This window comes from Giraffa tippelskirchi, chromosome 9, assembly GCF_054371585.1.
Source record: "Giraffa tippelskirchi isolate mGirTip1 chromosome 9, T2T-mGirTip1v1.2.pri, whole genome shotgun sequence".
NCBI lineage: Eukaryota > Metazoa > Chordata > Mammalia > Artiodactyla > Giraffidae > Giraffa > Giraffa tippelskirchi.
In genome coordinates, this window is record NC_137283.1 from 99,467,701 (window position 1) to 99,481,296 (window position 13,596).

General features: G+C 37.6%; 1 protein-coding gene across 14 annotated transcripts in view; it reads left to right on the forward strand.

Annotated features, from left to right (window-relative positions):
- FAM184A (family with sequence similarity 184 member A) overlaps positions 1-13,596 on the forward strand; it is a 122,837-nt gene that overhangs the window by 91,114 nt on the left and 18,127 nt on the right. For all 14 annotated transcript variants that reach the window (XR_014065795.1, XR_014065788.1, XR_014065791.1 and 11 more), the window contains exons 10-11: positions 6,789-7,001; positions 9,609-9,762. Coding sequence is in view for 4 of the 14 variants with exons in the window: in XM_081530897.1 (XP_081387023.1) it covers positions 6,789-7,001; positions 9,609-9,762 (367 nt within the window). In the remaining 10 variants the exon portion in view is untranslated. The remainder of the gene's footprint in view (positions 1-6,788; positions 7,002-9,608; positions 9,763-13,596) is intronic.

The window sequence follows — 13,596 nt, forward strand, 5'->3', positions numbered from 1 at the left end:
TCAACTTTGCTGTCTATATGAAAATTAGAATACATGAATACATTTAATGCCATTTTCTTTAATGCATTTTAAAGTGGTACTCAATGTTGGCAAACTAAGGCAACATTTAGAAATTTTTTTTAACAGTCACATAGAGCATAGTAACAATTTGGGCATGATTGCTGTATCAATTCAGACTTTCTGACATACATGCTAATTGGGATAGAAATAAGAACCCCAAATAAGATATGATTGATTATTGTCAAAAATTATTTGAGTTGTACTTCAAAATACTTGTGACAACATGGTCACTTTCCCCTAAACAGTTATAAATGAAAAGGTGTTCATTAAAATAAAAACAATTTTATTTAATTTAAATCTATTAGTAATTCAATGAGAATGCCTTGATTCATCTCCTACAAAATAAGCAAAAGAGGTCTATAACACAATGAAATCCCCATTAATTAATTCTCTTTTGTAACATCATAGTCACTGAGGACGAACTGTTCACTCAGACATCTCCCAAACAAGATGTGACCTTGTCAGTATCATTCAGCCGAGTGAGAGCTACCCACCTCCTCCACACACTGTTTAGCCAGCCTTCCATGCAAGAAGTTTCCCACCATACGCTGTCTTGTTCTAAGAGAACAAGTAATCGTTGGTGCCTCTGTTCTTTATAAAAACTTGGTAATTTTTTTCAACTAAGAATGAGAGAATGAGTGGAAATATTCCGGAAATATCCTAAGGGCATTAAGTAGGCATCACTGTGGTTCTTAATCAGTAAACTCAGTTTACAGGTCTTCTTAGAAAAGACCGGAAAATTATGGATGATTCAGTATTTTCCTGAATGGTCATAATTTCAGAAGCTTAAGTTGACTTTTCTTAGCCAGGCCCTTCAAAAATAGCAAATTAGAGGTTAAAAAGGAAAAACGATAGAAAGAATTAAAATATTCAAACAGTTTCAAACATTTTACATGAGCATTTATATAAGTTGTTGACATAGTAATAAATTATTCTACTGTCCTCTACTAGGCCTATGTAGAGGTTTTTAATGTTGCTTTATGTATTTGAAAGTATTGAATATTAATATCATGTGGTTTAGACTTTCTAATAATTTCTTGTCAAAATTAACAAGTATTCTGGCTCAACACAATTCCACAACTCCGTACCTGTAATTTATTGAAAAATGAAATTGTACTTAAACATCCTATTTTTCAAATTGCTTTTTCTTACTAATTTTTCTTGTTTTCACAAAAATGAATAAACCCTCTCATACAAAGCCTCTACCCTGGAAAGCAAGTCATTTTTAAAAAATCATAATTTATATGACAGCCTTTTTCAAAAACACACAGAATCACTAGATAAATTGTTCCCCAGTATCTTGATAAATTGACCAAAACTATAGGAGAAAAGGCCGTAGGTAATATTACTTGAAGAAGATAGGTTGTTTTCCTCCTTGATCTCATAAAATGAACTGAGAGCAGAGGACAAGTAAAAGGCCAGGGCTTCAAAGACTTCTCTGGACATTGTGATCTGAATTTCCATCAGGAAGGATTAAAGTAATTATAGTGTATTTATACTTTGAATGATGTCTACTAGGATAAATTGGGCATTAAGCAGCAGAACACCCAGTTAACAGTGGATCATGCTGTCAAGATACTTAATGAAGTGCCCAGGTACCTTATGTACTTCTACTTTGCCATGTTCAGTATGTGAGCCTTTGGACCTCAAGTTTGTCATGTCATGGTTGCAACATGGCTGCCTCAGCTCCAGCTTTCATGTTCTTGAACAACTATGCTAACACAGGAGACTCTCCGTTAAGCAGTTTTTTAATCAGGAAATAAAATCTCTCCCCCTCCTCCAAATTCTCCACATACTTCTTTTTAACTTATTAACTAAGACGGGATGATACGACGTTAAGAGTTAGGTTACTGTGACTTTCTTATCCCAGTCGTAATTCACTCCTTGGTGCTGGGAGAGGGGCCTGTCTTCTTGAAGATCGGAATTTTCATTCAGTTCCTGAACAAACTTAAGAGTTCAGCTCGATGTGAAGAAAGAAAAAGGGGGAGATGGGCCTTTGGAATGGAAGAAACAGTGCCTGCCATTTGCATTATCTGTAGTCATTGAAAAGAATGGGGCATTCCTACATGTCATGGATTGTATACCCTAGAAATGCCCCCATGAAAGGAAAAACAAACCTCTAAAACCAAACTTGTTGGCCTCCCTAGTGGAGAAATCATTGACCATCATTAAGGAAATCCATGAGTATACTCAGCTTGAAGGGAGCTACATATTGTTGAGTGTTTGAAAAACCGTGGCAACACCTGCAGATCTTGACACCCTTATGGTTTCATGAAGGAAGTTGATGTTTATTTCTCTGTTTAAGACATAGGGAATGTCTGTTCCAACAGCAGCCCCATGGGTCTCTGTTTTAACTACTTTGGACATTAAGCTCCGGTCTCTTGAGGTGTGCCCTGGGGCCCCCAAGTAATTTTTGTCATACCATGCCAGATGTACACTCTACATGGTGAAAGTCATCCATCCACCTGTTTACACATAATGTAGTTAAAAAAAAGCAAAAGAAAACAAAACAGGAAATTAAGAGAGAGATAAGTCATAAGAGTCTTGGGAGACACATGCCTAAAATAAAACACTGTTAACAATTTGGTGCACTTTCTTCCAGACTGTTATTTGTTATTTATAAATAAATGTAGACACATGCAAATGCAAAAAAAAAAAAAAAAGGAGTCTTGGGAGATACCAAAATGTTAGAACTGATTACCCTTAGGGATTGGGATTTGGTGAAAGAAGGGAAGGAAGGATACCTTCCCTTTCATTTTATAAACTCCTTTATTAAATAAATTTTTTTTTCACAACAAACACATTACTTTGGTAGTTAGAAATTATGTTAGGTGGTCTGGGCTCAATTCCAGACCTATTTAATCAGAATAGCCAAGGGTCAGTGGCTGGGCAAGTACATTTATTAAAATCTACAGAGATGATTCCGATATACAGCCAGGTTTGAGAACCACAGATTACATTTACTATCTCAGGATATGTTTTGTTCTGAGGATAAACTATTTGTATATTTTCTGTATTCTTTCATTTCTGTAATAAGATTTTCGTTAGGGGTAAAGAAAACTAGAGTGCATCAAAAACCAAAGGTTGTAAGTAGGATGTACATAGTGAATGACATGTCTCATGTTGACATCCTATCATATCCAGTACCTCAGATTTGATGTTTCAGTTTCTGCTTTGAGGGATTTCCACAAACACCATTGCAGAGGTACAGAATCCTTGTGAAACCGGCCTGTTGGGAAGAGGTAAAGCTTTCCCTTCTTCAGAAAAATACATCCATATGTCCTTAATTTTGTCTTTTTGAAACTTGTACAGCCTTATTTTCAAAAAGATAGTATTTTAAGTGGTAGAGATCGGAAGGTAGCAATTACTGCCAGTGAAGTTTGGCTTTTAAAATTATTTGCAAATTATCTGGTACCTCCTGATTAGTAGAATATATTATTTAATTCATATATAAACTGCTGTGGTGGGAATTTTTTAATTAGGTTGAAAATTTTTTCTAAAACATTCTCTTTGGTTCATTTAAAATCAGCAAAATAAAAAGCTTTAAAATTTAAAATTAACAACAAATGTGTAGAAACTTATACCATATACTGCATAATTTGAAAATAATTTGAAGCAACTAGTACTGCTTCTCATTTATTCAACAAATGCCTTTCTGTAATACTGTAATGAGAGTATTGATCTAAGTTACCCAGACTATTTAATGCAAAGTCTATCTTTGTTTCATTTTAAGTTAATGAAGTTTTATATTAATATGTATTTCCATAAAGTGTACTAAACTCTGCTGTTTAAGTTATAGCTATAAAACAGCTCATTTTACATTGCTTTGCTCATTATTTCTGTCTTTAAAGTGCCATGTAATTTTCATGCTGAATAAAGGCTGACAATTCAATGCCATCTACTAATTTAATTTTTAAAAAGAGCAAAATAAGTTTTGATGCTGCATTGCATGATAAAGGCTTCCTGCTTACAAATAATGTTACTGTTTTGAGCATGACTCCAAAGATTTTTAGATAGCCTTAATATTATTTTCATATGCTTTCAAAATTAAGAATATAAAGTCTCTAAACTAAGTATAGTTGAGGACTAAATTGCATGATAATGTCTTTTTGCATATACTTTATATTTGCTTAAATATAAAGATTAATCATATATCCTAAAATTAAAAATATTACTTTGGAATTCTTTCAAGGTAAAGTATATTATGATTTAAAGTATTTAAGCTGGAGAGGTTTAAAAAGTGTGCTTAGATTTTAAATGTATAACTGTTACAAAACTGTGGTATTCATTAATTTTAAATGTTGTACTTCTTTATAAATTTCATCCTTAATTGGTTCAAGTGTGAGTCAAATTAACATATGGGAGAGCTCTTTTTGATACAGTTACCTTTTGAAATAGTTCAGAGAAAAAAAAGCTACACTGCTATGAACTGATTGGCTTGTTACTAACCTAAGTGCACCCTTAATTGGAGGACAGGCTCCAGGGCCACCGCTAGCCCGTGTGGTGCCTGTGTACAAATCAGAACACTATGCCACTTTTCTTTGAGTGGACTTGGATGCATACCAGGGCAGATGGCTTGGTGAGCAGCTTGTTCACTGGGTAAATTCGTCCTCACTTGGCCAGGGACCCAATAATAGCTTTGATAGGATCAGTCATTATTCTTTATGTAATGTAGTCTTTCCCTAATGTTCCTATATATGTTCTAGTAAGTTGTCACCAGGGACAAGGTAGTCACATGGGTCCCTATTCTGGCTCTGGGACTAGGGTTGAACTTGGGAAGAGAGTGGATAGGAGCCTTGTCTGTTTCAAGAACCAGCTAACTCTACCACTTTACACATCGGGGTTCACAACCCATATTTTTATTGCCTTTTACCCTTTTATGATTCTTTTTTTTGGGGGGGTTGTCTTTAGTATTCATTTCATCCTGATTTTCTTTGCACAAAATGGTGAGAAATCACATGACATGGTTTGTTTCGGCCCTCCAGCTCACACAAGGAAGGCTTAGCTGTTGCTGTGCCTTTCTCCTGCAGTTTTTACATTCGCAGGTTTATTTGAGCTGTAAATCATCAGTGCTACTGCCATTTAGAGGTGTATGGAGTTGCGTTGCCTGGGGTCAGAGTGTTGCAGTTCACCATGACTCCAAACATGGAAATAACCTCTGAAATCTTAAGCTTATGTGGAAATTAGTGAGTAGAATCCATATAACTTTGAATAGGTAAGGTCACTTCTTTGAAAATACATTAAAACAGAATGAACATGTGTCAGTAGTATCATTTCTTATCACTACTTGACCCTTTCCACAAAGGCATGTGCTAACCTTTACTACTAATCCTGATGTATAACCTTGTCCCAAACCCTTCCAGACAGCTGTCATCTACCCGAAGCTCAGTACAGGCTGTGCCTGTTTCCTGCTGCTGGCCTCTGCCCTCTCCTGTCTTCAGTTTATTTTTCTTTCTCAGTTTGCATTGCTGGTGATTCTTCAGCCTATCATTTTCTTTCTCACATACCTTCATGGTAAGACATGTGAGGCAGCCTATGTCTGCCTTCCATCAATCAAAAGAAAGTTTTTTCTTATTTACAAAAAGTCACTTTAAAGTCTTTTCTTTCCATTAGCTTTCTTGGCCACAAAAACAGTTTTATCTACATATAAACACAACATCTTATTATTTAATGGGACACGGTTGACAACTTTTTATCTGGTTTCCTTAAGTTCCTGTTAGCCTCAGACTTGTAGAATATGATTGAGGCATCTAGTTGCGAGTTTAGAGTTTCGTTATATGAGAAGAGAAACAGATCAAATAAAATGGTTTCAACAAATGTATATGTGAACACACACACATATATACAGATGCTTATACATATTTTATGCTTCTGTTGGTTAATAAAGGTCTTAAATTACGTATTTTAAAACATGCAGAGGCAGTGCAGATGTATTAAGGGTGATGTTTTCAATAGGAGGAACAAATAAGTTCTCCATAGTGAAAGAAAAGCACCTGTCGTCATTACAAGGCTGTAACTAGAAGATTGTGAGAGGTTTGTGATTTTTAAAAGGTTTGAAGTTTTGCAGATCCTTTTGAATTAAATCAAAATTCAAAAATAAAAACTTTTTTTTACACAAGGATTCTAAATTCTAAATTGATAAACCGTTTAAAGAGTACTTCTTTAATCCACAAATAATCTTAGCTGACTTTCATTGAGCACTTAACCTTGGTATGGGGCAGGAACTATTCTGAGTAAACTGTGCGTAGAAATTCTCTTCTCTCTCACATGGCCTGGTGAGGTGTTGACCGAAGCCAAGTGGCAGAGCTAAGATTTTAACTCAGAGCCCACATCCTTCAACAGTCCTGTGGCTCAGCAGTAAAGAATCTGCATGCAATGCAGGAGTCACAGGAAATGTGGGTTCAGTCCCTGGGTCTGGAAAATCCTCTGGAGGAGGGCACGGCATCCCACTCCAGTATTCTTGCCTGGAGAATCCCATGGACAGAGGAGCCTGTTGGGCTACAGTCCATGAGGTTGCAAAGAGTCAAACACAACTGAAGCGACTGAATAAAGGTGGTAGTACCTCAAGATTAGCTATCTAGGATATATTATACAACATCTTAAGTGGGCATTTTAAGGCAGTTATTTTGCAATTGTTAATATCTTCGAAATGTCTTTTCCCCTTAAGTAGGCACTGTGTGAAATAGGCCTTGTATTTATTCCTCTTTGTGTACCATCCTGTGGCACAGATTTCCCTCCTGAAACAGAACCTGGAGATGCAGCTTTCCCAGTCTCAGACCTCTCTGCAGCAACTGCAAGCCCAGTTTACACAGGAGCGACAGCGACTTACACAAGAGCTCGAAGAATTAGAGGAGCAGCATCAACAGAGACATAAATCTTTAAAAGAAGCACACGTCCTTGCATTTCAAACCATGGAAGAAGAAAAGGAGAAGGAACAAAGAGTAAGTTTTAGGTGACAGACGTTCAAATGTAACCCAACAGCCTGATCACTGTTAACCTTATGATTCTAAAGAATTCATTTTTTGCTCCAAAAAATTATGTATTGCTTTATTTCAGTGTGTTTTCTAGGCTGTGAGTTCTTGTAGCGGTCACGATGATTAAACACATACACTAATTGTACAGTGTAGGGCTTCCCTGGTAGCTCAGTTGGTAAAGAATGTGCCTGCAATTCAGGAGACCCCAGTTCGATTCCTGGGTCGGGAAGATCCACTGGAGAAGGGATAGGCTACCCACTCCAGTATTCTTGGGCTTCCCTTGTGGCTCAGCTGGTAAAGAATCCACCTGCAATGTAGGAGACCTGGGTTTGATCCCTGGGTTGGGAAGATCCCCTGGAGAAGGGAAAGGTTACCCACTCCAGTATACTGGCCTGGAGAATTCCATGGACTGTATAGTCCATGGGGTTGCAAAAGGTCAGACACAACTGAGTGACTTTCAGTTTCACTTTAATTGTACACTGTAGCAGACATACGTTATTTCTGTTTCCCATGATAAAGCCAAGGTCATGATGAGACTAATGCTCTGGTTTGTCATGTTTTAGCAGTGATTACTGGAGAAGTCAATGGCAATCCACTCCAGTACTCTTGCCTGGAAAATCCCATGGACGGAGGAGCCTGGTAGGCTGCAGTCCATGGGGTCGCTAACAGTCGGACACAACTGAGCGACTTCACTTTCACTTTTCACTTTCATGCACTGGAGAAGGAAATGGCAACCCACTCCAGTGTTCTTGCCTGGAGAATCCCAGGGACGGCGGAGCCTGGTGAGCTGCCATCTGTGGGGTCGCACAGAGTCGGACACGACTGAAGCGACTTAGCAGCAGCAGCAGCAGTGATTACATAAATTTAGTCATTACTATAACCACTGTAATCTCTTAATACTGTCTTGAACTTGGTCTTTCATCCAATTTTTAATTTTTTTCTTTTAGTCTAGATCTACAAAAGATACATGTGCCCAAAGCATTTAAAGTTTTTATCTCCATTTTTTCCCCTCCCTTTTCTTATGTACAGAACTCACAGTGAAATGAAATTGGAGACATTTAAAAATAGTATAATTCCCTGTATACTGTTTGTATCACTATATGATGATCACTCAGAAAAGATACATTATTGGTTTTATTATATGCCAGAAGCTCCCCATATCCATTATTTAGTTCTGTGTTAAAATGTTAGTTGGATATAGTCTTAGTGTGATTAATTTTAGTGTAGTTCATTTCTTAACACTGTATTTCTCAATTTCTTTTAAGGACCTTATGGATAATTAAAATAAAGATGTGATAGAAAAAGTTACTAATAATAATGTTTACCATCCATACTTGTTACTACATATACACATTTTAATCCTTTATTTGGGTATAGACACTATTTTAAGAAATGGTATGTTATTTAAAAATTGTTAAAACAAAAATGTCATACTCTTAAAACAACTAATTTGCCTGTACAATAAGTTTAATCTATTGATCTTGTCCAAAAAAATCAAGGGAGTTCCTTTGGTTAATAATTCAACCTTAGCATTGCTAAATACTCTATTCATTGGATTCCATTTGTGAATTATGATAACACATAAGCTTACATATCAGTACTTTAAGTTTATACATACAGTCTTTTCAGAACTGTAATCATTTTTCAGAAGAAATCAGAACCGTCAATTTTATCATCTGTCACTAGGTAGCCAAGCTAACCCTAAGTCATGTTGTCTGTACTCAAAGTCCTTTATTTTACCTGTATTCAAAGGAACCTATAGTTTATATTTCAGAAAGAATATGAGTAGTCAAATAATAATTTTTAAAAGCAGCATTTTAGAGAAGTGATTGAAGAAACACACCCCTACTTACAATGTGGTCGCTTTCTCGGAAACCTTTATAGATTATAGTAAGAAAAACCCTTCCTGGCACAGTTCAGTCTCTACACTTGAAGTACCCTGAACTTTGTTTTTACACTCTTGTGTCCATATATTTTCTCTTCATCTTGGCCACATGTATGTAGTCTGTTCCTCTGGCTAGGCTTTTAAAACTAACCACATGAAAGGCTTCAGTTCAGTTTTCCAGCTACATCCTCTCAGAGCTTTTGCTTCTGTTCACAAATGCAGGAGCAAAGAAAGGATGACTGTAGGAAAAAGCTACAGACACTTTTTAAGGTTGAAGTTGTAAAAGCCCTCCTCTCTTTTCCTAATCAGGAGATCTTTCTTGATCTGCCCTCCTCCACCTTTCCTGAGTCTAAGTCTGTGCACACAGAAGAATTATTTGTTAATTTTTGGTGGTTTACATCTCCTTAGCAGTTTAAGAAAATAGCTTTATTTGGAAACTGCCCTAGGTAAAGGGTCTGTATCTCAATACAAACACTATATATTGTCTCAAACTGATTCATGATGATTATGCTCCTGAAGTGAACCTACTAGTTTATTTTCTAGTGATGATCTTAAATCTAGTTTTCTTGAAATGAACTAGAGATCTGTTTTCCTTAAATAATAAATGAGTTTTAGTATTTTTCTATTTTGTTTACATTTCCCTTCCTGTAGTCTAGCATAATAATTTGAGTATGTTTCTCTCATTATAGGCTCTTGAAAGTCATTTACAAGAGAAACATTCTGCAGAGCTTCAATCATTAAAAGATGCACACAGAGAATCAATGGAGGGCTTCCGGATAGAAATGGAACAGGAACTTCAGACGCTTCGGTTTGAATTAGAAGATGAAGGGAAGGCTATGCTTGGTATTTTGAAATGATTATAACCCTATCATATTTATTTTTACATCCTTCTAACTTGAAATTCAGTAAGAAATTACAAAACTGTACTCTTAATGTTTGAAACCTCAAAATGACTATCTGAGTGGTGTTCGTATTTTATTTGAAGTTACTGGATGAAGGAGCAAGTATTGGCAGAGTAGAATGGATAGAACACAAATGGTAAAGTGAGGTTCCCCCAGCGTTCTCCGTACTTTGGCTGTGTAAGCAACGCACGGTGGTGCTTCCATTTGTCGTTAAGGTACTAACTGGAGTTAGTCTGTGACATTCAGACTTCCCACTATCAAGTGACTGAAAGGAATAGATGAGCATGGAACCGCGTGTCTTTAGGCTGTATCATCATATTGGAGTTTATTTTTTCCTACTTTAGGATTTTGTTTCAATGGGAAAAGTCATGTTTCAGTCTGATTTTTTGTATGGGTATTTATAGAGGTTATATTAACTAGGATTTTTATCTTTGAGTATTAAAATCATTTCCTTTTCTACAGAAGATAATTGAGTTTGGAAAAAAACTGAAATGTATTTAAAGGGTTTTTGTTTGTTTTTAATGTCATTCAATAACTTTTTATTCCCATCATTTTATTTTCCTTGTTTTTTACCAAATTCTCCTAATGTTTTTTGTGTCTTTTGTCACACTTCAGTGGAACATTCTTTCCAAAGTAAGAATTGAGAAAAAAGGAGAACAAAGTTGTAAATATTTGGGGCCTCAAAGGGAAAACCAGTTGACCCATTTCATCATCTCTACTATTGCTGGGGGTTCTAGGCCAGGTAGTTATAGCTCTCTCCTCTTCCTGAGGAGAGGTAAAGATGGGCCAAGCGTTGGAACCCTTGTCCACTGAAACATGATTTAAATATGTCTTTGTTGACAAAAGGACTTCTTGTGATTTCTTGAACTTTTTATTTTGAGATAATTGTAGAATCACATGTGGGCATCCCTAGTGGCTCAGTGGTAAAGAATCTGCCTGCAGTGCAGGAGCCATAGGAGCCACAGGTTTGATCCCTGGGTCAGGAAGATCTCCTGGAGGAGGGCATGACAACCCACTCCAGTATTCTTGCCTGGAGAATCCCATGGACAGAGGAGCCTGGCAGGCTACAGTCCATAGGGTCACAAAGGGTCAAACACAACGGAAGTATCTTAGCACACACACAAACCTTTTGAGATGATTCACATGAGGCTATATGTTCACATGTGGGCTTCCCTGATGGCTCAGATGGTAAAGAATCTACCTGCAATGCAGGAGATCTGGGTTTGACCCCTGGGTTGGGAAGATACCCTCGAGAAGGAAATGGCAATCCTCTCCAGTATTCCTGCCTGGAGAATCTCATGGACACAGGAGCCTGGTGTGCTATAGTCCATGGGGTTGCAAAGAGTCGGACACAACTGAGCGACTAACACTTTCACTTTCATAAGAAATAGTACGGAGAGATCCTCTGAATGCTTTACCCAGTTTCCCCCAAAAGTAACATTTTCAAAACTAAAGTGCATGTCACAACCAGGATGTTGACATTGATGCAGACACAGAAGACACAATATTCCCATCACCATGCAATCCCTACTGCCTGTATACAGCCACGTGTACTTTACTCCCTCCCAAGGCAATGGCACCCCTCTCCAGTACTCTTGCCTGGAAAATCCCATGGACGAAGGAGCCTGGTAGGCTGCAGTCCATGGGGTCGCGAAGAGTCGGACACGACTGAGCGACTTCACTTTCATTTTTCACTTTTGTGCATTGGAGAAGGAAATGGCAACCCACTCCAGTGTTCTTGCCTGGAGAATCCCAGGGACAGGGGAGCCTGGTGGGCTGCCGTCTATGGGGTCACACAGAGTCGGACACAACTGAGGCAACTTAGCAGCATCTTTAATTTCTGGCAATCATTCATCTCTTCTGCATTTCTTTAATGTTGTCATTTTAAGAACGTTGTAAATGGAATTGCACAATGTATAACCTTTTGATATTGGCTTTTTTCCACTCATCATAATTCTCTGCAGGTTCATTCAGGTTGTTATATGTATCAGTAGTTGTCCCCATGGTATTGACCTCTCATATTTGTTGTCTTCACCCACAGAAGGACATGCATATGTTTTCTGCAAATTTAGGCAGGAGTTGAGTTGCAGGAGTTCTTGTGCAAATTTAGGCAGGAGTTGGTCGTATGATAATCATATGTTTAGTTTGCTAAGAAACTGCCTATTTTCCAGAGTGGTTATACCATTTTACATCCCCACCAGCAATGTATGAGTGACCGAGTTTCTTCACATCCTCACCAGCATTTGATGTGTCATTATTTTGTATTTTAGCCATTCTGGTAGGAGTGTAGTGATATCTCACTGTGAATTTTACTTTGCCCTTCCCTAAGGGCTAATGGTATTGAGCATTTTTCCACACGCTCATTTACCATTTGTGTATCTTCTTTTCCAGTTTGATTATTTCTGTTTTTATACCCATCTGTGGCTTCAGTGACCATCTATTGTGCTGTGACTCCAAATACGTATTTCTAGACCAAACTATTTTCCTTGTGAATTAGATTTATACTTTTTACAACCTTTTAGACTGTTAGATATTCTAACTCACACTCTGTGTTTTAAAATATTAGCTCACCATCTCCCTCACTTCTAAAATATGTTTCCATTTTTAAAGTTTCCACTTGAATTTATGGTATCACTGTTTACTGAGTTGCTAAAACTATGAATCTGGGAGGTGCCTTCAACCTTTTTTCTTTTGCTTCCACATCCTGTTAGTTCCTCCTCTTAAATATTTTCTGTATCTGTTTCCTCTTCTTTCATCCTTCTGCCACACTTGACTCATGGTTCTACCATTTCTCACCTGAATTATTGCCACAGCCTTCTTGCTGATCTCTCTTCTACAGTCCATTCTCCAGACTCCAGTTGGGTTAATTTTTGCTAAACTCAAGTCTCACCATGTGACTTCAATCCTTCAGTGATTTCTTGTGTCCTTCCTCACGTTCTGAAGCAGCCCAGCACCAGGGGAAACAACTTATGAGACTCCTGCTGCTGCTGCTGCTGCTAAGTCGCTTCAGTCGTGTCCAACACTGTGCGACCCCATAGACGGCAGCCCACCAGGCTCCTCCATCCCTGGGATTCTCCAGGCAAGAACACTGGAGTGTGTTGCCATTTCCTTCTCCAATGCACAAAAGTGAAAAGTGAAAGTGAAGTCGCTCAGTCGTGTCCGACTCTTCGCGACCCCATGGACTGCAGCCTACCAGGCTCCTCCGTCCATGGGATTTTCCAGGCAAGAGGGAGGAGCCTAAACTGACTTGCTACAAGCACAGCATTTCTTTTTTTTTTTAACAAACTTTTTATTTATATTGAGGTATAGCCGATTAACAATATTGTGATAGTTTCAAGTGGAGAACAAAGGGATTCAGCATATACAAGTATCCATTCTCCCCAAACTCCCCTCCCATCCAGGCTGCCACATAATATTGAGCAGAGTTTCCTGTGCTATACAGTAGGTCCTTGTTCATTATTCATTTTAAATATTTCAGTGTGTATATGTCCATCCCAAACTCCCTAACTATCCGTCCCCCTGGTAACCATAAATTTGTTCTCTAAGAAACATAGCATTTCTTTGAAATCTCATGTTTTAGCTTTGAAATTTGTAATTTGTATTTTACTCATCTTCAGTGTTAATATAAAAAGTGAATTTTCCAGAAATCTTCAGGTCAAATTCATGTTTCAGAAGATGGGATATGTCCACGCATTTTCAATATATTAGTTTGAGGACTGTGAATCAAAACATGCAATGGAAAGCATTTGTACTAAAAAGCTTTCTCAGAACTGGG